Raw genomic sequence first — 27,601 nt, forward strand, 5'->3', positions numbered from 1 at the left:
GTGTTCCGACAAGTGAAAGGAAGGAGGGAGAATCCACTAGTATACAAAAGGAAGGAAGCAACAGAATTTCAGAAGTCCAAACCAAACTAAAACCTTAAATTTATAGACTGGGCCATCTTCAATTTAAAAAAAAAATAAAAAAATAAAATATGAAGCTCGACTCAGTTAACAATCTTAAGGTGAGCCAATGATAATAAAACAAAACAAAAAAGAATGAAAAAAAATCAGATAAACCGAAATATACAAGTACTCATTTGTACAGAAAGGCACATTAAGATGATACCTCTCATCCATTGGAAACTTTGTAAATGGAAAGGGAGTGGAAGGGGTAGCAGATGATATGGATGGGCAGATGGTCCCCGGGTTAAGAACGAGTTACATTTTTAAAGCTGTTCTTAAGTGAGATTTGTATGTAACTCAGAACTTGTAGATTTTAAGATTCTTGCTGCTTCCCTCTGCTCCCAACTTTCAAAAGGGCCAACTGTCCCTACCAGGGATCCCTCTAAGGTACAGCATGCACAACCAGACGCTGTTCTTAATGCTGCCATGCATCATTCCTGAATCTGCTACAGGAGAAGTGTAGGAGTCTAGGCCATTGGAAATACTGCTTAGCGAAATCACATGACGCCATGACTGCGCTCTTAAGTACGAGTCTTACTTAAGTCGGGCATCTGTAACTCGGCGACTGCCTGTACTACAAAATTATGCACATTAAGGGCTAGATTCACTAAGGGCATGGATCAGTACCAATCTGTGAGGGATCCGATCCGATCCGTGTCTCAAATGAGGGCGATTGGAATCACGCCCTCAACCGACCGCCGGGATCACTCTGTAGCGATCCCGATGCATGCGCAGACCGTTGAAAAACAGCAACTTTTTAAAAAAAATTTTAACTAGCCCAGCGAGCCCATGGTTTTAACCCGCTTTAAACCTATGGAGTAAAACCATGTGCTCGCACTGCAGGGGAAGGCCAGGGCAGCACATGGGGGCAGGGAGCAGGAGAGTCGGGGGCTTTCTGAGCAATTGGATCTGGATCAACCATTCTTACCACAGTCTGCACCTCTTTTAAGCTTGGCAAAAGGCAGGAGATTTGGAGCAGAGCAGGGTGGCAGGAGAAAATTGCGACATAGAATAGGGGCAGAGAGCTGGAAAGTTGGGGCAGAGAGCAGGAGATGGCAGTCGGAAAGCAGTGAACGACTGGTCCCCAGCAGTCGCTTGTTTGTGATTGGCCAGCCCAGTCGGTGTTGCAGGTTTTTTTGTTAGTGAGTCGCTGCCTGCCAACATTTGAATGCCGTACCCCCTCATTTGCATGCGCGGATCGGAGGATGATCGGGACAGAGGTTAGTGAATCGGGTTGGAGGGAAATCGGGTCGCAAAGGGGTCGCTAAGTGGTCGGAACTTGATCGGTGGGCTTAGTCAATCTAGCCCTAAGTAATGTAATGTAATGTAATTTATTTCTTATATACCGCTACATCCGTTAGGTTCTAAGCGGTTTACAGAAAATATACATTAAGATTAGAAATAAGAAAGGTACTTGAAAAATTCCCTTACTGTCCCGAAGGCTCACAATCTAACTAAAGTACCTGGAGGGTAATAGAGAAGTGAAAAGTAGAGTTAGAGGAAAAATAAAAATAAAATAAACATTTTAACAAGACAGCATTGATCTAAATACTTTGGAAGGTAGAAGAGAGGAGAGAAAGGAATAGAAGCAGAAGGGGGAGCCGTTGAATTCTCTAAATGGCACTGGTTTTTTAGGTGCTCAGTGGAAAACACCATTTAAATGCTGGCTAATTAATTGGAAACAATGGAAAATAATTACCGGACTAATAATCTGCGCTTGCTGAATTTCCCAAAAGTTCCATCTATAAACCCAAGGGAGATGATAAAAAGGTACTTCATAGAGATATTAAATATTCCTGAGGAATCAATACCTCCTCTCACTCGGGTATACTATTTGCCTATTAAAGTAATGGATCAACAAGCGGAGGATCAGAAACAGGTTGTACAAGACCCTCAATTAGACCTGACAACAATTCTGGAAGTATCTGAGAAAGATTTGGCTAAACCAGCAACTCTTTTGTTATCTGTGGCATTGTTGCCAGATAAAGATTGGATATTAAAAATGTTTTTTAAAAATAAAAATAAGGAATTCCTGGGTTTGAAAATTCAAATATTTCCAGATGTTAGTAGAGAAATTCAGAACTGTAGACGTCAATTTCTTCTGATGAAAGCAGGAGTTGCACAGTTGGGTGGTATTTTCTTTTTACGCTTCCCATGTAAATGTATAATAAGGTATCGAGATAATAAATATGTGTTTTTTGAACCGGCTCAACTTACAGCTTTCTTGACGCTGAAACGTTTGGAAAAGGAAGGAACAACATAATAACAACAACAAATGGACTTGACTAATAGAATATAAGCTCCTTAATCCAGTCACTAGATACCTTTTTTTTTCTTGTATAGAATTTATTAACTGATTTCCTTTGAGTTCACTCATAAATCCTTGGATCATCTTTTTTGAGGAATTGAGATTGTTTGAGTAGAGATTTATTATTACAGAAATAACTTTCCTTTTTATTTTCTTCTTTTAAATATATGTATGATCAGACAATCTTTCTGTACAAAATGTTTGATTTTGTTAAAATTTAAAATTGATAAATAAAGAATTTAAAAAAAAAAATGCTGGCTAATTTTTAAAGCACCAGTAGGCGCCTTGAAAATCTGTGAATGCCATTTTTCACAGATTTTAATGGCGCTTACTGATACTTACAAAATTAGCACCAAAATCACAACTCTGTAGGTGCTTTAAGGCACCTAATGACTCTGTAGGCATGGCTAGCACTGGAAGTGGTGTTAAGTGGCCAAAAGCACCTATGGAGGCACGATTCACATCAAAAGTAGGTGCCAGAAATGTAGCCCTGGAAAACCCTGGCCTACATTTCAGGTCCCTATTGTTGCCAGAGGTGTGATTCTCTAACTGGCGCCATCGCATGAGTGACACCTGATCAGCGTCCGCTTTTACGGCCCGGCACCCCCTCCTCTTCTGGCCCCCCTTCCCACACCTCCCCCTGACGCACGGGCGAGCCCCTTCTCTTCCCCCGTACTTTTTAAACTTCGGCAAGAGCAGCCACCAACTTGCCGCCCGCGTCGGCTTCGGCGCGCTCTCTCTGACATCACTTCCAGGACCCGTGCTCATGCCGAAAGCATAAGCTTATGAATTAACATGCGTTTACATTTTTTTTTTTTAAATTAACACAAATGTGTAAACATGAACCCAAAATTAATGAAAATCGGGGGGAAAGCCAATTTCCCTATAACGAACTTAAATTATTTTTTTTTCCTATACAGAAACATTTTTGTGGTGTGTGGTGGGATCAGAATACATCAATTAAATTTTGTTTAATTTGTAAGACATAAGAACATCATTTTGAAAGCAAAATGAGGCATTGTTCCTCTAAATCCAGTTTCACCGATCACTCTACCATTGATGATCGATTTTTTTTTTTCATTAAATTTTTTATATTTAAATCTTTTTTATTAAGCAGTGACAACAGCAGGTAATTTTTTAAAACATGGCTCCAGAAATCTTTTTTTTTTTTTTTAATGCTCCCTCCAAGTCACATTTCATTACTTTTTTTTCATGGTTTACAATAGAGGTCTGCACAGGAACGGGGATCATGGGAATCCCCCCCTAACCCACGGGACTCCCTTGGGGATCCCCCTCTGCCCCACGGGACTCCCAAGGGGACCCCCCTCTAGCCAACGGGACTCCCACGGGGATGGAAGGCTTTGGAAGCAGGGTTCATCCATATAATATAATGGACACGTCAGCCTTAGTAAAAGAGGGGGGTTTATAAGTTAATTACCTGAACAGAAAACAAAAAGGGTTCCACCAAAGAGATTCCACAAGGAAAACAGCAAAAGAAACTGTGGAATTGATGATCCTGTCAGAAGTATTGCTGCTTTTTATGGGGACGAGCGGGGATGGAGATAATTCCTTGCAGGGATGGGTGGGGACGGAGAGGATCCTGACGGGGACGGGTGGGGACGGAGAGGATCCTGTGCGAGGACGGGCAGGGATGGGTGGGATTTCTGTCCCCGCGCAACTCTTTAGTTTACAACTGTTATGTGTTTTCACAGATGTTATATCTTACATTGCTGTCATTCATATAATTGTCCCAAAACCTAGAAGGGATATATGAAACACACGGAGCATCTTAAGATGTTTATTGACAAAGGGGGGTCACGGTGTGAAGCTGAAAAGAAAAAGTGTGACCATACACCAGTTTCCAAGAGCTGTGGGTTCCTGGAATCGCCTACAGTATTTTCAATGCAATGAAAATAATAACAGAGCCCGAGAGCCCTACAAAAGGAGGGGGCCGGAGGGCGGGCAGGATTGCAGCGACAGTCTGAATTTCTTGTTTGCTGAAAACACCCGGAAAATGAATCCCATAGCAAAATTTTTTCACTAACGACACCATGCAGCCTAAAATGCAAAAGAGAAGAAAGAAAAAAAAAAATTCTTAGCAAGAGGAAGAGTGGTGAACGATAAATTCTGGTTATCATGGTCATTTATTTTGGAGGGCTAGGGAGAATACTAGCAGACTCAATTCTAACATTTCTATAGCACTGATAGGCATACGCAGTCCCTGCTCAGTAGGGCTTACAATCTAAATGAACAGGCAGCAGGGCAAGCAGTAGTGCTGCCCTGCACTCTCACAGAAAGACAACCCGCCTGCTGGGAATTCAAGAAGAGCTGGTGGGTGGGGGTGCTTCTGAACAGGTACAGTCTCACCCAAACTGGAGCTGGGTGTCTCTGTTTCCCCATAAACAGCATCAGCTGGGACTATATATTCCATAAGGGCAGGCTGGCTGGGAAGGCTGCGAGAGTCTTGCAGGTATGGAGAAAGGCTGCCTGACTGGCCCGCTGGGAAACTTTCCTTCTGATTAGATTGTCCCGGTTTAAGAAGAGTGGCTCCGTTTGTCCATCTTTTCTCATCTGGAAGAGCAGCAGCTGTGCGAGTAATAAATATGCCTCTGAATCCGAGGGGGGGGGGTGTCTTCGGTTTTTTTTTAAGAATTTAGGGAGTGGGAAAGATGTGGCGGTAGAGCAGAAATATAAAAAGACAGAACCATTCAAAGAACAACTTAAATGGTAGCAAATCTTTCTCTTCGCCTTCTTAAAACAAGTGATACTGACAGGAACAAGCCTCAAAAAGCAATTTATCTCATACTAGAATTTCTTCCTCCTGAGGCTTGTTCCTGTCAGTATCACTTGTTTTAAGAAGGCGAAGAGAAAGATTTGCTACCATTTAAGTTGTTCTTTGAATGGTTCTGTCTTTTCATAGTTAACTATTTAATTAACCATTTAGTTCTCTAGATCAGGGTCTCAAACACAAACCCTTTGCAGGGCCACATTTTGGATTTGTAGGTACTTGGAGGGCCTCAGAAAAAAATAGTTAATGTCTTATTAAAGAAATGACAATTTTGCATGAGGTAAAACTCTTTATAGTTTCTATATCTTTCCTTTCGGCTAAGTCTTAATAGTAATATTGTAATTTATAGCTAAAGAGACATATGATCAAGAAACTGTTTGATTTTACTTTTGTGATTATGATAAACATGCCGAGGGCCTCAAAATAGGACCTGGCGGGCCGCATGTGGCCCCCGGGCCGCGAGTTTTGAGACCACTGGTCTAGATTGATTGTTGTACAATAGAAATGGCACAGAAAATATCTGGGAGGGAATTATATGATGTTGTTTATATCCTATGCTTTGAAGAGTGGGATTTTATTTTTTGTCAGTCTGGGGATTATATTATCCCAAAATACATTCCCCCCCCCCCCATTACTAAGGGAGAGTCACTATTTTTTTTTAAAATTTGCAAGAGTACCTGAGAAAGTATTCAGAACCTATTAGCACGGCAATGGCTCATAAAAGGGGGAAGTTAGGCAATGCCATTGTTAGGATTTCAGAAAATCGGATTAAACAGATTTGGTTTGCTTCCTTTAGCAGGGAAAGGGGTTAGGGAAGGAGCTGAGCATGTTTCTTTTTGTTTCCCAGAGCCGGCCCCCGGGAACGATGGATAATCTGGAGTATAACCGTTACCTGGTGGCCCGATCAATCTACTCGGAACCTACGTTTCAAGAGGAGAATGAGAAGAAGGAAGTGGTCCCTAAGACGCTCCGGGAGCGGCTGCAGAAGACCTGCAGGTGTCCTCTTTCGCTCTTAGCTGGGAGGGGGGCAGGGAGGGAGGGAGGGAGCGAAGCCTCCGGGACGTCCGCGTTTCATGAAGCGAGTGAACAAAGACTCTGCCCCTGGACGGGGTTTGCCTGGAAGCCCAGTGAGCCCCTGGCATGGCCGGATCAGGCCTGCAGCCCTCAAAGGCTACCAACGCTATTCTATGCATAGTGCGACCTAGTGCACCAGTGCTCTATCGGGCGAGCACGTGTAATGTTTGGAGGAGCAGCTGCGGTGCAAGCAGTGTTTTCTTTCATTCTGTGGAGTAGTCTTTTTTTTTATTTCTTGTGTTTCATGTCGCATTATCATATATCGATGATACCAGTCTGCAGTGCCTTAAGTGTATTTGGTCAATCTTGCCGCCTCTGATTTAAAAAAAAAAAAACCCCAAAACTGAAAACTTTTCTTTTTCCTGTGTTTGTTCCCCACAGCTGTTCATCTAAAAAAGCTCTGGGGATCACGAAGTCCTTATTCCCTGTGCTAGACTGGTTGCCCAAATATAGAATAAAAGAATGGATCGTGAATGACATCATCTCTGGTGTCAGTACAGGGCTGGTCGCCACTTTGCAAGGTAAGAAGAGACCCCCCCCCACCCTTCAATCTCGGAGGAAAGGAAGCTGTAGCATTGCTAGTTTTCATGTTAGTTTCACAATGCCTCCAAAACCATCTGATCCCAAACCAGTAATCAAGTTGTAACATGAATGTATGCAGAAAAGTAAGTGTGCCTGCCCCCCTCCCCCACTTATAGTCTGAGATTGAGCATATGGCAAAAGCGATCAGGATGGGCTAGAGCATGGGTGCGGAACGAAGGCCGCAATCCAGTCGGGTGTTCAGGATTTCTTCAATGAATATGCATGAGCTCTATTTGCATGCCCTGCCTCCATTGTATGCAGATAGAGCTCGTGCATATTCATTGGGGAAATCCTGAAAACCCGACTGGATTGTGGCCTTCGTTCCCCAGCCCTGGGCGCCAGCACCGGTAAGATTGCAAAAACTGGATAATACAAAATCTAATAGATGCTGGCATTGGATCACTTATTATATTATTTCCATTGATATTTAATTTCTGGAAATCTGGAGTAAATTCAGTTTTGTTTTAGGGGGTTTCTGTTCCATTGTCATATGAGGTGATTTGGGACATCCCTGAGACCTAAAAGCATAATTGATGATAATAAAGATAGGCTTCGTCTTATAATGACTGGAGTGGCCATACAATTGATCACTAGAATTTGGAAAAATTGGGATCGTCTAAATCAGGGGTGTCCAACCTGCGGCCCAAGGGCCGCATGCGGCCCAGTGAAGTATTTTGTGCAGCCCTGGTCAAGGGCGATGCAGTGTTTTCCTCTGCTGCCCCCTGGTGTTTACCGTCTTGCCGGCTCCCTCCTCTGTCTTGCTGCAGCGTTTGCGCAGCCCCAGAAACATTTTTTCCGGCCAATGCGGCCCAGGGAAGCCAAAAGGTTGGACACCCCTGGTCTAAATTTTATATTTTGGTGGGAAACACTCTGCTTATATTACCGGTATGAAAGAATGTTAGTGGAGCAATCAGGAGTAACTAAGAAATTTAAAGAAATTTGGGCTCCATTGGATTCATTTGTCAAATAACCTTAAGGGCTCCTTTTACAAAGCCACGCTAGCGGTTTTAGTGCACGCACCGGATTAGCGTGCACTAGCTGAAAATCTACCCCTGCTCAAAAGGAGGCGGTCGCGGCTAGCGCGCGGGGCAATTTAGCGCATGCTATTCCGCGCATGAAGGCCCTAGCGCGGCTTTGTAATAGGAGCCCTAAGGTTTAGTTAGTTAACTACCAGATTCAGTTTATTTTTGTTATTCTCCACACACATCCGGGACGGGAGGGAGGGGGGAGGGGGGGTTGGTTAAATTGATGATTCATGTATAACAAGTATGTAAGTGCTGTTTGTTGATTATTGGATTTTTAAATGCTGCACTTATTGTAAAGAATATATATATTTAAAAAACTGACAACCAGGGAAGTGCAAAAGCGGTTATAAAATGACAGAAAATAAAAAAGGATACTGAGGAAAATTATGAAGGGACAAATTTGTCAAAAAAGATAGGTCTTTAACGATTTCCTAAAAGATTGATAGGAAGAGGCCTTTGAGATTGTTTCGATAGGTAGGGGTCAGACAGATAGCCTTTCTGACAAGTAAACTTTTATCTAAAACATAAGAACATAAGAATTGCCGCTGCTGGGTCAGACTAGTGGTCCATGGCGCCCAGCAGTCCGCTCACACCTCCTAACAGAGACCAGCCCTACCTGCGTTCGTTCCGGTTCAGCAGGAACATGTCCAACCTTGTCTTGAATCCCTGGAGGGTGTTTTCCCCTATAACAGATTCCGGAAGAGCATTCCAGTTCTCTACCGTCAAAGAGTGTTTTATTTCCTTTGAATAAAAAGTATATTGGCTGGAAAAGCTATCTGTCTGATCCCCCTACTTTTGTTTGATTCGGTTCCGTTTTGGAGACCATATCTGGCCAAGTATATTAAAAGACTTGAAACGGTCCAGAGGAAAGTGACGACAATAGTAAGGGGTTTGCGCCAAAAGAAGAGAGTAGAAGACCTCATCCTGTAAACTCTGGAGGAGAGAAGGGACAGGGGTGATATGATACAGACATTTAAATATTTGAAAGGTATTATTAGAGGACCAAATCTTTTCCAGAAATTGGTAAAATTAGAGGACATCAATTGAGGTTGAGGGGTGGTAGACTTAAGAGTATCATTAGGAAATTATTTTTGGTGGATGCTTTGACTGCCCTCCCGAGGGAGGTGGTGGAGAGGAAAACTGTGATTGAATCCAAAAAAAGTGTGGGATAAATACAGAGGATGGCTAATTAGCAAACTTTCACAGTCTGAATCCAGCAAAGGAGATGGTTTGGATAGGCTGGACTGAGCGTCAATGGCAACTCCAGTAATTGGAACCTAAGGTAGACTTCTAAGGTCTATGGTCCAGAAATAAAGAAAACAGACATTTTAATTTAATCATGAAATTGTAATGCATGTGATTACAGGGCAGCCTGGATGGACCATTCAGGTCTTTATCTGCCGTCATTTACTATGTTACTATGTTTAACTTAAAACCCAAATACACAGGGCTTCTAGGGACTAACTTACATTCTAAACACTTACAACATTTGCCAAATAGTTCAACTTTTTTTAAATTTTCTTCTGATCTCTCTAATGTTTCTGGATGGTTTCAGGCTTGGCATTTGCTTTACTGGCTGCAGTCCCTGTTGGATATGGTCTCTATTCATCATTCTTCCCCATTCTGACATACTTCTTCCTGGGAACATCGAAGCACATCTCAGTTGGTAAAGTCTCTGCATCTGTTTACCTCTCCTTCTTTTGTAATGATGCTTTCTTCTACAGTTAAACTTGGTTGATGTATTGATGTATTGGAATCTTATAATGTATTTGGGTCCTGTTTTTGTTCAATAAAGATGGTATATAAGTCACATGCAAAGTCTCAAGCTCTGCTCCTTGCAGGATGCAGAAATATGGTGGCAAAAATCATTTTGGGGGAGAAACAGGAAGTGCATCATCTTGCATTTCATATCTTTATGGCAGCCCTAGGAAGAGGATCAGTAAAGCTGTGGAAGGGAAGAACAGGCTTCCCCCATTGTGAAGGGACAATATGGTAAAGCTGATTTTTGGCGCCCCCTAAAGTTGAGCTCCCTGAACTAATGTCTCACTGCCATGCCCTTTGAGCTCACCCTACAAGCAGACTACCTGAGTGTGAGTCCCAAATTTGATACCTGCTACTCATGCCATTCAGGAAATGGAAATGTTGTGGAGGCAGCACTCACAGCCCCTGGGAAGAAAGCGGGCGAGGCTCAACAATCATATAATGGTGACACCTAGTGGCCATACTCAGAATGCAAGCATGTCAGCTTCTGAGACAAGTCCGTTCGTGGCTGCTTGAACAAGATTGTTGTAATGGCTAGACTACATGGGAACAAAATGTCATATAGTGTGAAAAAACACTGGGTGATAGTAGATGAAGCCTTATGATGCTGTAATCCTGTAAACACCAGCTGCCACTGAGCTGGAAGCATACAAAAGCAGGAGGAAATTGCCAGGCCCACAACAATTAAAAAAATAGAAAAATTCTGATAATAAATTCCATGATCTAAACATCAAAATTTAAATTCTCATTGTAGGCTAATTAACTTATAGGCGCCCAATGGCAGAAAATGTGACAATATGCATCTCAGACCCTCCCTATATGTAAATATATCAAAGCTTGCTGTAACCCTTCCCCTGTAACAGCTGAAGTAGGGTTACCGTATTGACTCCAGAAAAAGGAGGACAGCCTGAGAAATCTGGGTTTTACCTCTATTGAAATAACGGAAGTATAACCCGGATGTCTCAATCCGTCCTCCTTTTTTCTGGAGCCGTGTGGTAACCCTAAGCTGAAGCAGACTTGAAAGTTGGTTGCCTCTTTGTTGTCTTGGCAGGCCCTTTCCCAGTGGTCAGTCTGATGGTTGGATCTGTCGTATTAAGCATGGTTCCTGATGATAAATACCTAATGCATGGTAATAGCACAGGGCTCAACAAAACCGTGGTGGACATTGCAACCCGAGATGCAGAGAGAGTGATGGTATCCGGAACCCTATGCTTCCTCGTTGGCATTCTTCAGGTAATTATTAATGAAGACACTGACAGTTTTGGAAACTTCTCGTTTTCATGTAGTTATATGAAGTCAAATGCAATGATATTTTATTTATTTATAAACATGTGCTCATTAGCTTAGGATTCCTTTCAAAGGGAAACAGGATTTTTGCAAGTTGCAGTACCTTTGATTAGATCGGCATGTATCTCCTGTGCAATGGAACCAAGTGCTCCCTGATATTCTTAAGGACTCTTGTTGCTGTGTAATAATAAAGACTCCCAAGGTGAATCAGAAATGAAATGTTTGTGTATCATAAGTCCTTGTTTATGCTTACTAGTTTATAGAACTCCTTGTTTGCACAGCTCCTGTGAGTTGGGCAAGGAGACCCTGTGTATGTATTTTGAAAGTTCTAGTGTTGGAACTGTATAGAGAGATCAAGCAGCTCCTGGGAACAAGGTGGAGAGTGAACATCTCACCCAGGTTATTTCCAGAACCAGCACCGACAGTTTCAGCAATGTACCATACTTCTAGACTTGGTTTGCTTAATGCTCTTAGGAGGTCAATGTACAATGACAACTTTCCAAAATGTGAGTCATGACACCTTGGAGTTGCAGCTTGGACAGGCGCTATATAAATATGTTATTATCTTGTGCCCACTGGGAGTCATGTACATTTGGGGGCCTTGTGAACTGGGATCACAGCTGCCAAAAGATTGATGAGTGCCTTACTATGATCAGTATGGAATAATTAATCATAAACTAAAAACAGAAATATGTAGACAAAAGTTAAACTGAACCACCAAGAAGCTGGACTCTGCATACAGTGCAACACCGCAGAAACAGAAATAGTGATGCATGTCCTCTATTATTATCACCGTGTCATTCTCTAGGGAGAGTCTATGCCCGGTTAATTTCTGCAAGAAGGCTGAACCCCAACTGTTTTACTGTGATTGATTTAGCCAGTGGCTTACCAAGAGGGGTGGGGGTGCAGGTGCTAAAAGGGTGTGCAGCTGGCACACCAGGACCTCCCGCCCTACTCTGCTGCTGCGCTTCTGCTTTTTCAAAGCAATTTCCCTGTAACTGCCAGTTCACGCCCCTCCGACATCACTTCCTTGTTACAGAGGAGAGCCGGCAGCTGCAAGAAGGTGCACTAAGGTCCCATGATGGCTGTATTTAAGTTTACTGCCACTGCTGCTGTTTCAAGAAAGCAGAAGCAGTTGGGAGATGAGAGGGGCAGGATGGAAGTGAGGTGGAGGAAGAGGGAGGACAGCAAGATTCACCCCTCAACCAAAAGAAAAAAGAGGTGGCCAGAAACAGCAGAGCAGTTTTCATGAATTAGAAGGCAGTCAACATTCCATTTCAGTTTGGGATGGGATGGAGGAAAGAAGAGGCAGAGATGCAAGGTGAGTCTAGGAGAGAAGGGTTTTAGCTGGGGGTTGAGAAAGAGAGAGAAAGCTGGGTGGAGAGGAAAGGGAAAGAGAGCTTGGGGGGGATGAGTGAGATGAATTGGAGTCATTGAGCACTGGAGAAAGAAAGATGGTTGAGTCTGAGACACAGAGAGAGAGAGAGAAGGAGGCAGGACAATGTAAGGAATTGGAGTGGAGGGAGAGAGAGAGAAGGGAGTAAGATACTGGATGGAATTAAGGTGGAGGTAGAGAGAGATGACAGAGGCTGATGGAAGTGGGGTAGATGGAGAGAGAAAAGGAGGCAGACATTGGATGTTAGTGAGGAGAGAGCAGACGCTGAATGGAAGTGGAGAGAGAGGAAGCAGACGCTGGATGGAAGTGGAGAGAGAGGGGGAAGATGGTGGATGGAAGGGGTTAGAGAAAGAGGGCACATACTGGATAGAAGGTAGGGATAAAAAGGCACATGCAGCATGGGGGGAAGAGGATAGAGTTAGCGAAATACTGGAGGGGGTGAGGGAAAGAGATGGGAAAGAGAGGGAAAGAGAGGGAAAGAGATGGTGAAAAGAGGGAAATTGAAGACTGAATAGTAAGAAAGAATTTAATCTAGACAGAGGCAGAAAATAAATTAAGAAGGAAGACCAGGGAAGAAAAGAAAAGGGAAGGGAGAGAAGAGAGAGAGATGCTAGACCATGAGGGAGGGAGGAAGAGGGAAGGGAAGTAGAGGATAGAGATGCCAGAGCATGGGGGAGAGGAGGAAAGGAAACAGAGATACCAGATCTAAGGGGAAGAAAGGAAAAGAGAGAGATGGAAGGGAAGATGCCAGACCATAAGGGGGTAAAGGGGAGGGAAGGGAAGAAGATGAATGCCAGACCAATTGGGAGGGGAGAGGGAGAGATGGAAGGGAGAGGCAGACAGTTGCTGGAAGGGGCACAGAAAGAGGGCAGATGCCATATGGAAGGGGCAGAAAGGGGGTAGACAGTTGAGGTCTGCACGGGAACGGGGATCGCGGGAATCCCACGGGTCCCGTGGGAGTCCCGCAGGAATCCCCCCTAACCCACGGGACTCCCACGGGGACCCCCCTCTGGCCCACGGGACTCCCATGGGGACCCCCCTCTAGCCAACGGGATTCCCACGGAGATGGAAGGCTTTGGAAGCAGGGCTTGTCCATATAATATAATGGACACGTCAGCCTTAGTAAAAGAGGGGGTTTATAAGTTAATTACCTAAACAGAAAACAAAAAAAGGGTTCCACCAAAGAGATTCCACAAAGAAAACAGCAGCGCAAACACAAAAGAAACTGTGGAATTGATGATCCTGTCAGAAGTAATTGCTGCTTTTTATGGGGACGGGCGGGGATGGAGGTAATTCCTTGTGGGGACAGGTGGGGACGGAGAGGATCTTGGCGGGGACGGGTGGGGACGGAGAGGATCCTGATGGGGACGGGTGGGGACGGAAAGGATTCTGGCGGGGACGGGTGGAGATGGGAGGGATTTCTGTTCCCGTGCAACTCTCTAGTAGACAATGGATGGAAGAGAATGGTAAGAAGATATCATCGTCCCCATCCCCACTAATAGTCATGGGAAACCATCCCGTATCATTCTTTAGTGTCTATCTCAACCTCAGTCCTTCTACTCCAGCATTCTTTTTTTTTATGTTTAAATGATTTTTATTATTCCAGCAGTAAGAAGCAAATACAAACAGTAGTACCATTCAGGAAATAACATTTTCAACAATATAATCAATTCCCCTCCCATCCCCCCCTCCCCTTCCCTCCCCTCCCCTCCCCAAGAATCCATGGCCAGTCCAACAGCTGAGAGTGGGAATAAAATCTTAAAGATTCAAAAGTCTACTGCGAGCATGCGGTGTGAGGTCCTGCCAGAAGTGCTCCCACACCTGACAAAATTTGCGACCCGGGCCAAGAGTCAAGTCTCCCACCATGCGTCTCTCCAGTGTTGCGTGCACTATCATTAGGGATCTCCATTGTGCATATGACGGGGGATCACGGGAGAGCCAGTTGGTGAGGATGGCTTTTTTTTCCCATCAAAAGGGCTCTGGAGATAAATGCTGACATTCCCCTGGGTTTGGGCGAGGCTATATTATAAAATCCAAATAACACCCTCGGTTGCGGAACTCCAGCATTCTTTAATGCAAAGCTTGAAGGTCAGTGATTGTGCCCATTCATACTCTGATTCTTCCCTCTCTCCTTAAAGAATGACATGGGGATGGTTTTCCGCGGGGACGGGAACGGTGATGAATTCTCTACGAGAGTACTGCCCTTCAGGACTAAGCTTTCTTTTCACTACCATTACAACTGTCTGAAAGCATGACTACGGAGACCATAAACTGGCAACTGTCCTATTGACTGGACTCTGTAAGTACCGTATTTTCACGCATATAACGTGCATACGTGTATAACACGCATACGCGTATAGCGCACGGGTCCAAAGCATTTCTGTAAAAAAATTTTTTATATAGCACGCATACGCGTATACCGCGCATGCTGCTATAACCTCCTCCCACTCCCACTCCCGCTTACTCTTCTGGCCTGCGAACCGGCATCCTCTCCCCCCGCTCGCATCACCCCCCCTCCCCCGCGATCCTACATCCCCCCAGCACCACAAAACATCTCTTACCCGATTGGGCACCGGCACCAGCACCAATGCACAGGACGTGCCAGTGCCATTGCCCGAAGATCCTCCCTCGTTGGGCTTGGCTGGGTGGTGCGAGGGAGATCCTCCTTCTTCCTCGTGCCGGGCTGGACTGGGCTTTGAGCATTTGCGCATGCTCAAAGCGTTCTGGTCTCGCTCTCTCCGAGACTCGAGACCAGAAGGCTTTGAGCATGCGCAAATGCTCAAAGCCCAGTCCAGCCCGGCACAAGGAAGAAGGAGAATCTCCCTCGCACCGCCCAGCCCAGCCCAGCCCAACGATGGAGGATCTTCGGGCACTGGCACTGGCACGTCCTGTGCATTGGTGCTGGTGCCAGTGTCCAATCGGGTAGGAGATGTTTTGCGGTGCTGGGGGGGATGTAGGATCACGGGGGAGGGGGGGGTGACGCAAGCGGGGGGGAGGATGCCGGTTTGCAGAGGGGATGCCGGATCGGAATGAAAAAAAAAATTGTACAACGCGCTCACACATATAACGTGCACGGTTATGCACGGTTTGTAAAATCGTGTATAACACGTGCGTTATATGTGTGAAAATACGGTAGTCTCGCTTGTAAATAAAACCAAAGGAGCTGAAATCACAAGAATTTATTCCCTGTCTTCCAGACAATAAGAAATTGGTCCATCTCCAGAGAGATTGGGTCAGTTTTACACTGTAAATGCTCCACCCTCCCTGGCCCATTACAACATTTGGTTGGCCATTGACCACATAAAACTCTAGACATATCAAGGAAATGTAACCCATTCAAATGAACCCCCTCTTTTACTAAACTGCGATAGCGGTTTTTAACACAGGGAGCCACGCTGAATGCTGTGCGCTGCTCTCAACGCTCATAGGAACTCTATGAGCATCAGGAGCAGCGCAGAGCATTCAGCATAGCTCCCTGCGCTAAAAACCTCTATCGCAGTTTAGTAAAAGTGTGTGTGTGGGGGGGGGAGGGGGAAATAAGAAACTGGGATTCATTTTACCTGGGTACAGTTAAAGATATCATACAATGTAGCATCAGCTGAGATGTTCCTTACATGAAGGTATTTGCAAAATGAAGTAACTTACAGATTACATGAAATGAGCCAATGCACCTGTAACAAAATGGTCAGACTTGTTTAAAAAAAAAAAAAAGTTTTCATTATGCAGATCAGCGATCTAGTTCTGGGGCCCTGAAGAAAATGGAATTCTTTTTCTTAGACTACTTTCTACTTTTATTGCATCATCTTGTTACTTTTTGGGATCCTGCCAGGTACTTGTGTCCTGGATTGGCCACTGTTCAAAATCAGGATACTGGGCTAGATGAACTCTTGAAGTGACTTAATAGGGCGATTTTTATGTTCTTTTGAGCTCTGGAACTTGTTAGCAGTAGATGCAGTAAAAGCAGTTAGCGTAGCCTAAAAACGGATTACATTTTCTCCAGGGCCCTGCTACTAGATCACTGCATAATGAAAAGCTTTTTCTCGTGTTTTTTTTAAAGTGAAATCTGTTTTTATTAAGCAACAACCATAACAAAAGCGGGACAAAAAGTATTTCAAATATTGAAAACAAAGCTCCCTTCCCCCATGAGGACTGGACTCTGACGTCCTCTCAGGTTCATTTTGTTATATGTGTTTTAGATCGTTTCTTGAACTCTGCAAGATCCTTCACCTTGTAAGTATCTTCATGTAAGGAACACCCTGTCTGATCAGGGCTGGTGTTATATGTTGGGGCCAGTGGTGCGCAGTGAGAGCTTTCAGGAGATTCAGTGAATTCCCAGCTAAGGTTACCAGAAGAAGGAGGACAGATTGAGACATCTGGGTTTTACTTCCATTGAAAGCAACTGAATTAAAACCCGGTAACTTTATCCCCCAGCTCTACAGCCCTGTTTTTTTTAATTTAATTTTTATTTTTTGTTTGATGCAGTTTGATTTGTTGTTGAGTAGGCAGCCTGGTCAACCAGTCAAATTGCATTAAAAAAAAAAGCAGGGCTCTTGGGCTGCAGATTATCCGAACCCCCCCTGAAGACTCTGACAGTACTGATCTGAATTTGATTGGCTGAGCAACATCTGCCTGTCAGCTGCTCAACCAATAAAATTCAGAGCAATGCCTTCAGGGCTTGTAGGGGTGGGACGAATCCCCTGAAGTCCCTGACCCGCACGCCACTGATTGGGGCCCAGATTTGATGGGGCTGCAGAACTCACTATCGGACTGTTCTTTCTTCAGCTATGAGCAGGCTTGGGGCCCTTTGTGGCCTGGGAGGCCAGGGCATTTGCCCAGTTTGCGTCCCTTTAATGTCAGCCCTGTAGCGGATGCTGAATTGTAAAAAGTTGAGTACCAGTGGCCACAGATCATTGAATGAAAATGAAACATTGTGTAACTTAATACAGAAAATTCATTATACTATAATTCATTTATAAATACTGTATACCCCAGCTATCGGAAAATAGAAATGAAATTCTGTTTGATGGAAACGTTCAATATTACATTGTCTTCTCCTTTACTTTCTTCACTGTTTTAAAGATCTAAAATTTGACTTTTAGATGGTCTGTTATCTGATCTTTGGCTTTTATTTGATTCAGTGCACGACACTAGGAGTTGAACTTTGGCATATATACAGACGTCACATTTTCTAATCTTTAGCTTCCCTGAGATACAGCATGCTCTAGGTCACCAGTCTATTTGCCCCCTTTGTTGTTCTCCAGCTGGTACTGGGAGCCCTTCAGATTGGCTTTATTGTGAGATATCTCGCAGATCCACTGGTTGGGGGATTCACAACTGCAGCTGCTTTCCAAGTCTTTGTATCTCAAGTGAAAATAGTCCTCAATGTTCCAACTAAGAACTACAATGGAATACTGTCCATTATATATGTAAGTATTTCCTTGACATTCCATTATCCAGAATAGAATCTTGTGACACTTCCTCCTTGAGCCTGTATCACACTTTTTCACGTTCAAATTTAGCATAGCAATCAATATATTTTCACTCCTATTTTTGTTCACACTAGGAAAGGGGGCTTCACTAAGGTTTGCCAAATATTAGGCAAGAATTAAATAAGTGGATGCCTAAGGTATCAACTTCATGGGGCAGCAAACAGCAACTGCAGTCAAAACAAAGCAAAAGGTCTTGACATCCACTCAAATTCAAAGAACTATCAGTGCATACTTTAACCTACATTTTTTAATAGGATGTTTGTGTGATAGTCATAATTGTTGAGTTTAATTATGTCAAACTCTTAGGGGGCTGAAAGTTCTTTGAGGGGTGTGCAAGACTGAAGGTTCTCCTAAGGTGTCCCCTAGAGCAGTGTTTTTCAACCGCTGTTCCGCGGCACACTGGTGTGCCGCAAGATGTTGCCTGGTGTGCCGCAGGGCCGCCATCAGGGCAGTACTACCAGTCCTGTATTCAGGGGCCCGGAGCTGACAGGGGGCCCGAGGCAGGGGCGCCAGTAGCTCGCCAAGGCAAAGTGAGTCGATCACCCAGGACTCACTTTGTCTTGGCGATCTAATCTATTGAGCCAATAAGTCTTCTTCTCCCCGACGTCAATTCTGCAGTCGGAGAGGAAGTTCGGGCTAGCCAATCGCTGCCTGGCTGGGCAGAACTTCCTCTCCGATTGCAGAATTGACGTCAGGGAGAGCATGCGTCGGCGTCGGCTTTGGGGCCTGTTATCCATTGGTGGGTCCTGTTCCCCGATGGCAGCGGCAGTGGCAGTGGCTTGGGGAACGGCAGGGAGAAAGAAAGAAAGGGGGCAGGCAGGGAAACAGAAGGAAAGAAGAGAAACAGAAAGAAAGGTCAGGGAGAGAGGAAGAAAAAGTTGGGGGAGGGAATGAGGTGTGGAGGAGAGAAAGCATATAGGCTGATAGAAGGGAAGAAAGATTGGATGCACAGTCAGAAGAAGAAAGTGCAACCAGAAATCACCAGACAAGGTAGGAAAAATTATTTTATTTTAAATTTAGCAAAGTGGAGGCAGTATTACCACAGTTTTCAAAGGAATTTGCCCAAATAACTTAATAGTTAACTGGGTAAATTCCCAGAGATGAAAACTTCCCTTCACTTACTATGCACAGTTCTGAATTTATATCTGCTGTCTATATTTTACAATATGGTCACCTTTTACTAAACCGCAATAGTGGTTTTTAGCGCAGGGAGCCTATGAGCGTCAAGAGCAGCGCTGGGCATTCAGCGCAGCTCCCTGCGCTAAAAACTGCTATTGTGGTTTAATAAAAAGGATGGAGGGTATATTTGTCTATTTTTGTATGCTATAAAAACCAAATACAGAGAGAGACTGAGAGCTGTTGACGAAGAGCTACGTATGTGTCTTTCTTCGATTCCAGCCAGAATATCAGCTTTGTGTTCAGCCAAACAGGCCCAGGTTTCGCACTGAATAAAGTATTTTATAATTTTTCACTATTCTGTTTACTTAATATTTCATAATAAAGTAATTATAAAATACTTTCTTTGTGTTTATTTGATTCCTATTCAAGAGAATTACTTTATATATAGTCAATATAGGCACAGAGTTAAATTTTTTAACATTTTCTAATGGTGGTGTGCCTCGTGATTTTTTTCATGAAACAAGTGTGCCTTTGCCCAAAAAAGGTTGAAAAACACTGCCCTAGAGGGTGACAGAAACCGGGGTTTTCAGTTTTGGCCAATACTGAGTCTGTGGCCAAAATTTGCTGCTAGGTGTTGACTGACCACTAAAGGGTGATAGAATTCGGGGTTCTGAGTTTTGGCCAAAACTAGGTCTGTGGCCAAAATTTACTGCTTGGTTTTGACTGAAACCTATACAGTCATCCCTTCTCTACCCCAGCAGATAGGGTTACCATATGGCTCCAGAAAAGGGGGACGGATTGAGACATCTGGGTTTTACTTATACTGAAAGCAATGGAAGTAAGGAAGACAGATAGAGACATCTGGGCTTTACTTCTATTGAAACCAGTGGAAGTAAAACCTGGATTTCTCAATTCGTCCTCCTTTTTCTGGAGCCATATGGTAACCCTACCAGCAGAAAGCAGGTGTTCCAGCCCTCCCAGCAGAAAATTTGTACTTTATCCTGCTTGTCTCCCTCCCCTTCTTCTCTTAACAGGAGTTGCCTCTCTCTCCTGCCTACCTGAAAGTGCCCCTTCAAGCCTATTTTATAATCTCTGGTGATCTAGAGGTGTAATCAGGGCAGTAGTGATCCCCAGTTGCTCCTGCCCATAATGGTTATGCTCTGAAAATGGCTGCCAAGACCTCTAGTGGCAATCTTGTGAGACTGTTGCAAGAGATTATGGCAGCCATTTTGAGAGTAGAGCTGACATGGGCAAGAGCGACTAGGGATAACTCCTGTTCGGAATTACACCTGCCCTGCCACCTGTCTTGACCTTTCACTAGAGCACCAGAGATTGTAAAGTAGCCCGGAGGAGGGGGGTGGAGCCTACTAATTGCATTCTTTATTTGTGTGTGTGTAATTGCAAGTAATGCAGTTATAATCTTGCATAGTAGTTTATATGGTAGATAGAGCTCCAAATAAATTCTTCTGATACAAATGTTTAACAAAATTTAAGTCTGTAAATTTGGGATGATAAGCTTCTTAGGAATGAGCTTCTCTGTGGAGATATAACATCAGCTATCACCAAATATGGCACACAAAATCAACTACTGTAAAAGCATTCAGGATTTTGCTTTCTTCAGCTACAGATACTGTTTTAAAATATGACTTTTTATTATTTAAATGATTATATATGTTCTGGCTTGAATACTATGTGTGTGATTCTAAAGAATTTTCTTGTTAGATATGATGAAAATGCAGCAGATTCTAGATTCTATGAGAGAGGAACCTGCAGCGATTGTTTTCAAGTACAAGTATGGTCAGCTTAAAGTATTGATAGGGAAATTATCCCCCCCTCCTTTTACTAAACCGCGATAGCGGTTATTAGTGCAGGGAGCTGCGCTGAATGCTCCCCACTTTTAGTGCTTCTTCCTTGAGCAGAGACGCCGATGTGCCACAGCGTATAATTTGCAGGAAAGCTCAAGTCCTTTGTTGTCCCCTGAGGAAGGCGATGCTGTCGCTGAAACTTGGACCCTATTCGGGACCCCTTATTTTGCATATCAAAGACTTGCTTTTGGACTTTTGATAAACTGCTAATAAAAGTATATGTTACTGGAAGTTGGATAAGATATCTCCTGTGCCTCTTTTTTTTGTTTACCCCGAGGCATAGTACCTTCTTTCTTTTTTTTGTGCAATATAATATATGTGCATTGTTTTGTTTTGTAGACCATTATAGATATCTTTGCAAACATTGGCAAAACCAACATTGCCGATCTCATTGCTGGACTACTGACTTTTATTATTTGTGTGGTGGTGAAGGAAATAAGTGATCGTTATAAACATAAACTCCCTATGCCTATTCCCATAGAAGTGATTGTGGTAAGTGGAATACTTCAGCTGCCGTATGATGGGAAAGATCTTTCTTCGTTCATGGGAATATTTTTCTCTTTTAAAAACGAAAATATTTTGTTCCACTGTAGACAATAGTAGCCACTGGAATATCCTATGGAGCTGACCTGGAGGGAAAATACAACGCAGGCATTGTTAAAACCATCCCAACCGGGTGAGTGGATTCATATTTTAAAGGGCCGCCTACAATCAAAGCAGTTTACATATACTATATGCAGGTACTTTTTTCTGTCCCTGGTGGGCTCACATTCTAAGTCATGTGCCTGGGGCAACAGAGGGTTGAACAACTTGCCCAGGGTCACAGAGAGATGCAGGGGGGTGATCAAACCCAGTCCCCCAGGTTCTGTGCCCAATGCACTAACCATTAGGGCTACATCTCCACAGTAACTGCTCTAGTAGTAGCTTTTTCTGTGATGCATTGCACTTAACGAAAATTCCAGCTCTTTTGAAGATCTCCTGAAAAACACTCAATTGAGTTTGCAGCTATTATGCATATCTCTACGCTCAACAGCACCTCGATGAGATAAATTAAAAAAGCGAATCTTCTTTTCAAGGAGATGAATGCTTTGGGGGGGGGGGAAGGGTCTCCTAAAGACAAAGGCAGGTACCATGTGGCATGCAAACCTCATAGCCCACAAAGTCAGAAAAACTATGCGGATAGAAGTTTTTCCGTGAATGTGATTGTGCTTGATCAGAAAATAATAAAAAAAATTTTTTTAAAGCCCATCCTGGGATCTCTCAAAGCCACTGATTGTATAAAGCTCCATTTTTCTTAAAATTTGCTATTATTTTTGCTTAATGGAGCAAATTTCATGGTATTATAGTTATAACTTTTATGTTTTCACATTCAGCAATGGTACATTGATTAAAAAAGACATTCCTTCCTCCCCCCTTTTATGAAGCTGCGTTATAATTTTTTTATCGCAAGCCACAGCGGTAAATGCTCCAGTGCTCATGAGTAGTCTATGAGCGTCAGAGCTTTTATCGCTGCAGCCGGCAATAAAAAACCCTCAGGTGGCTTCATAAAAGTTTATGTCGAGTCTGTTTTATTGAAAAAGAACAATAAACCAGTACAGAAAGAGTGATAGAGTCCATAGGAGCCAACTTTTCTAAATTTACCCCTTGCTGGACATAGTAAAGGAGTTTGCTTAGTATAGGTGTGGGTCCAGGAAGTGACATCAGAGGAAGAGCCGACACTGGTGCAACCGCAGGTTAGGGGTTGCTGCTCGCACCAGGAATGATACAGAGGCATGGGGGAAGGGAAGCAGCGCACGTGCACGGGAGCGGGAAAAGGAGCGGGGGGTGGGGCAGAGTAGAGGATGGGTGCCTGCGCCCTCACCAAGACGTCACCTGGGGTGTGCAAATGATATATCAACAACCATTCTTTGTTGTAAAAAGAGAAACCGCCATAAATAGAATGGATCTAGAAACAATGAACTAGGCCAGACATGGGCAACTCTTGTCCTCGAGGGCAGGAATCCAATCGGGTTTTCATGATTTCCTCAATGAATATGCATGAGATCTATTTGCATGCACTACTTTCAATGCATATTAATTGGAGTAATCATGAAGACCCGATTGGATTCCGGCCCTCGAGGACCAGAGTTGCCCATGTCTGAAGTAGGCACAAGTCTTTATCAAACCTGGTGTAAAATAGGGAGAAACCCCCCCCCCATGTATTCTGTTAATTATTTTAGGTTTATACCACCGGTATCTCCAAATGTGGGCCTGTTTTCAGAAATGATTGGATCTGCATTTTCCATTGGGATAGTAGCTTATGCTGTTGCCGTTTCAGTGGCCAAAGTATATGCCAGTAAGCACAACTACGCCATTAATGGAAACCAGGTACAGTGGAACTGTTTAAAATATCTTTACCTTTATTAAAAATTTGATAAGTTGTTAATTTGATAAACCTAAACTGAAGATTAGATTAGATATCACGATCCCTCGTTATGCCCATGTGGTGTTCAGAACAGAAGCCGTCCCAGCTCTTCCATCGAGCTATGTTCCATCTGTGCCAGCAGAATGCAGCATATGTGGCTTTCATCATCACCGCTACTGAGTAAACAAATGGTCTATAATTCTTTGCGAAGCAAAGTTCCTTCCTAATCAATTGTCATTGTGTACAATTACATTCATTAGCCATTACTTTTAACTAGGTAGATAGAGATTCTGTTTTACTGTAATGTCTTTGTCACTAATGGGTACTGTACAGATTGTAAGACTGGGCGTCAGATGACTGTGGCTATTACTAAAACTGCATATGAATTTGGATTTTATTACCCAATACCTGCCATAGACCATTAGTGGGGTGGCTTGGAGAAATCCACTGTTTACTCCTAGGATAAGCAGCATAAAAACTGTTTTGCTACTTGGTATCTAGCTAGGTGCTTGGGACCAGGGTTGGCCACTCTTAGAAACAGGATACTGGGCTTGATGGACCTTCGGTCTATCCCAATATGGCAATTCATATGTTCTTATGTGAGCCAAGTATAGGACAATCAAACCATTGTGACATCACTGATGAGTTTGACTCTTAGGCATTGGTGGAATGAGGCTTTTATGACATCACAATCCCAGCTCTGGAATGTTGCTACTATTTGGGTTCTACCAGGTACTTGGGACCTGGGTTGGCCACTGTTGGAAACAGGATACTAGGCTTGATGGACCTTCGGCCTGTCCCAGTATGGCAACTCTTGTATTCTTATGTTCTTTCTAAAGCACAGCGCAGAGCAAGTTACAGTATTTACCTACCCAGGAGGCCTTATATTCTAACTTGTAGCTGAGGGTGAATTGATTTGCTCAAGCTCACAAATAGCATTTGAGGGAGAAATGATATTTGGTTTTTGGCTCCCCTGGGTATTAGAAAAGTAATAAAAAAAGAAAAGAAAAATGAACCACAGATAAACAGGTCCACAAAAGGTTAATCAAACCAGAGAAGAAAAACCATATAGATAAACGATTTAATTACTACAAAAATGAAGGAAAGAATCTCAGAATTGCCACTCCAAGGATCATAATGATATCATCCATATAAGGAATTGTGGCATGGGTTTCTTTCATTGATCCAAAACCTTCATATATTAACTTGACTCAATCCGTCACTTATTTATAGATATATAACTTCACTACTCAGTAATTTAAATTTTTCTGAGCTTTTTTTAACTTTTTAAATTCAAAACTGTGCAAAAAGCATTAACATTTGTGCAAAAATGCAAAGAATCAAAATTATGCAAAATAGCTGTGCAAAAGGCAATATAACTTATGTAAAAAACATTAAAGCCTTACCTAAGCACTTATCTTTCAGCTTGACATTAGCTAGTAAAGCAGCATAGAAGTACCGCCGCTTTAAGCCCCATGTATCACATCCAATGGGAACCCGTTTCGCCGCTAGAAACATAGAAAAAAGCGGCAGAAAAGGGCTATAGCCCACCAAGTCTGCCCATTCCAAGTATCCCCCCCCTGAATTCACTCCCTTAAAGATCCCACGTGAGTATCCCATTTTCTCTTAAAATCCATCACGCTGCTGGCCTCAATCACCTACAGTGGGAGTCTGTTCCAATGATCCACTACTCTTTCGGTGAAGAAGTACTTCCTGGAGTCGCCATGAAACTTCTCTCCCCTGATTTTCAGCGGATGCCCTCTGGTGGTCGAGGGTCCCATGAGCCAGAAGATATCATCTTCCGACTCGATACATCCCGTGATGTACTTATACGTTTCAACCATGTCTCCCCGTTCTCTTCTTTCCTCAAGTGAGTACAGCCGCAATTTTTTTAGTCTTTCTTCATACGTGAGATCCTTGAGCCCCAAGACCATCCTGGTGGCTGTTCGCTGAACCGACTCGACCCTCAGCACGTCCTTTCGGTAGTGTGGTCTCCAAAACTGAACACAGTACTCCAAGTGAGGCCTCACCATGGATCTGTATAACGGCATCATAACAAGCGGCTTCCTCAGGGTTTGTGAGATACGGGTTTTGACGTCAAAACCCGTATCTCACAAACCCTTAGGAAGCCACGGTACTTCTATGCTGCTTTACTAGCTAATGTCAAGCTGAAAGATAAGTGCTTAGCTAAGGCTTTAATGTTTTTTACATAAGTTATATTGCCTTTTGCACAATTTTGATTCTTTGCATTTTTGCACAAATGTTAATGCTTTTTGCACAGTTTTGAATGTAAAAAGTTAAAAAAAGTTTAAAAAAGCTCAGAAAAATTTAAATTACTGAGTAGTGAAGTTATATATCTATAAATAAGTGACGGATTGAGTCAAGTTAATATATGAAGGTTTTGGATCAATGAAAGAAACCCATGCCACAATTCCTTATATGGATGATATCATTATGATCCTTGGAGTGGCAATTCTGAGATTCTTTCCTTCATTTTTGTAGTAATTAAATCATTTATCTATATGGTTTTTCTTCTCTGGTTTGATTCCCCTGGGTATTAGCCCACTGCCCTAGCTGCTAGGATTTTATGTTTGGATTTATTTATACATCTTTGTAAATCCAAGCCCAAGACAAGTTCCAAATTCAAGTGCTGATGTTAAATCCCATCCTAGAACGATTACGATTACTCAATGCTTCCAAATTATAGCACCGGGTCAAAGAAAGCAAAACAGCAGCTACTCGGGTACAAAGTCACTGCCTTTTATCTGTAGAAGTTAAAGCAGAAGTCCATAGAATCTGAAAATTCAGGCAGCTAACAGGAAGTACCACAAGCCTTATGAATAGCTGTGCTATTATCATTATCATTTGAGATTTGGGCAGAGATGCCAAGGATTAAATGGCCCTGGAGACTTTGTTTCCTGATATGATGACACTAAACCAGAGCCTACGTCACGCCTGAGATTCTGTAATGTGGAGGGAAACCTACCCTGCTGCTTTTCATGACATATCAAATCTCTGGGTAAACAGATTTACATTTGCATCATGTGGAAACTTCCTGAAATGAAGAGCCAAGGCTACAGAGGGGTTTTTGGTTCTTTTTTTTCTATTTTGGGAGTAAAAGCTTAGTACTTCTGACAGTAAAGGCAATTATAACAATATTAAAAGTGTAATTAAAAACAAAACAAAACCAAAACATAAATACATTAAAGTGGGCGAGGCAGCTAACCTAGGGATGGGAGTGCTATGAGGCCTGCTTCTGATACTACTTGTGACCATGTATTCCCTCGTTGATCCAGGTAACAGCATGAGATGGAAATTTTTTTAGGGCAGAGACTCATTGTCCGTCTATGTTAGCCATTCTAAGATAACCTGAAAAGGCTAACATAATAATATAGACCCCCTTTTACAAAGCCAAAGCAGAGGTTTCTATCGCGGGCTGGCATGGTAAATGCTCCAACGCTCCTACGAATTCTATGAGCATTGGAGCATTTACCTCACCGGCCCGCGATAGAAACCTCTACCACGACTTTGTAAAAGCTAGCAACAATATGTAGTGTCATTACACGGTGGCATATTTGTTGTTAACTATCAAAGGCTTTGATTAACCCAGTTGGTTGTTTCAGCAGTAGAACAGGCATGAATGGACACGTGAACAGCCATTTTGTAATTTGGTGCTTGCATTTACACGCCTCTAGCATTTATGTGTGTAAGTTTACACTTACCTGTGATAGTGCCAGTAGGGCACATATATGCTATTCTACAAGGGCATGAATAAGTGGCATACCCCTAGATTCTGTATATGGTACCCAAATTTAAGCACCGAAATTTGCACATGGATTGAAGATGCACACACAAATGAATTAGCAAACAGCCCACTAACTAGCAATAAATTGAGGTAGCAGTCGTTTTATGGAAGTCACAAAACAACGCTAACCACAAACAGGCAGCAAAGTGGAGTCAATGTCTTAGATGCAGCCAAGTTTATTGATAAATGAAAGTTTTTTAAAAAATTTTAAACAATTTTTAAAAATTTCCGTTTATCAATAAACTTGGCAGCATCTAAGACATCGACTCCACTTTGCTGCCTGTTTGTGGTTAGCGTTGTTTTGTGACTTTCATTGTAACCAGTGGAAATAGAGGTTTGTTTGATTGTGTGGTCGTTTTATGGTACAAGTACAAGATCCTTTATCTGAAATCCTTGGGACCAGGCATATTTTGGTTTTCGGAGATTTTGGGGTTTTGGAATGGATCTTGTACCTGTACCTTATATACTCCCTCCCTCCCCACCCCAAAGAGTGACGACCGACCCCCCTCCCAGACCCAGCAGCAGGACCCCCAGGCCTACCGTGCTTCCATGGAGGTCTAGTGGGAGGTTGGAGCAGA

The 27,601-nt window shown here is 43.1% G+C and overlaps 1 protein-coding gene across 2 annotated transcripts in view; it reads left to right on the forward strand.

Moving 5' to 3' along the window:
* Positions 1-4,879: 4,879 nt before the first annotated feature.
* Positions 4,880-27,601, forward strand: part of SLC26A4 (solute carrier family 26 member 4) — a 60,051-nt gene continuing 37,329 nt past the window's right edge. The window contains exons 1-9 of one of the 2 annotated variants that reach the window (XM_033959087.1): positions 4,880-5,016; positions 6,064-6,212; positions 6,672-6,811; positions 9,453-9,563; positions 10,710-10,891; positions 17,603-17,767; positions 21,154-21,306; positions 21,408-21,490; positions 23,034-23,181. In XM_033959087.1, the coding sequence (XP_033814978.1) occupies positions 6,082-6,212; positions 6,672-6,811; positions 9,453-9,563; positions 10,710-10,891; positions 17,603-17,767; positions 21,154-21,306; positions 21,408-21,490; positions 23,034-23,181 (1,113 nt within the window). In that variant the 5' untranslated portion in view covers positions 4,880-5,016; positions 6,064-6,081. Of the gene's footprint in view, positions 5,023-6,063; positions 6,213-6,671; positions 6,812-9,452; positions 9,564-10,709; positions 10,892-17,602; positions 17,768-21,153; positions 21,307-21,407; positions 21,491-23,033; positions 23,182-27,601 lie in introns of both variants that reach the window. The other variant, XM_033959086.1, reaches the window with a different exon arrangement.

Source organism: Geotrypetes seraphini, chromosome 9 (assembly GCF_902459505.1).
Source record: "Geotrypetes seraphini chromosome 9, aGeoSer1.1, whole genome shotgun sequence".
Taxonomy (NCBI): Eukaryota; Metazoa; Chordata; class Amphibia; order Gymnophiona; family Dermophiidae; genus Geotrypetes; species Geotrypetes seraphini.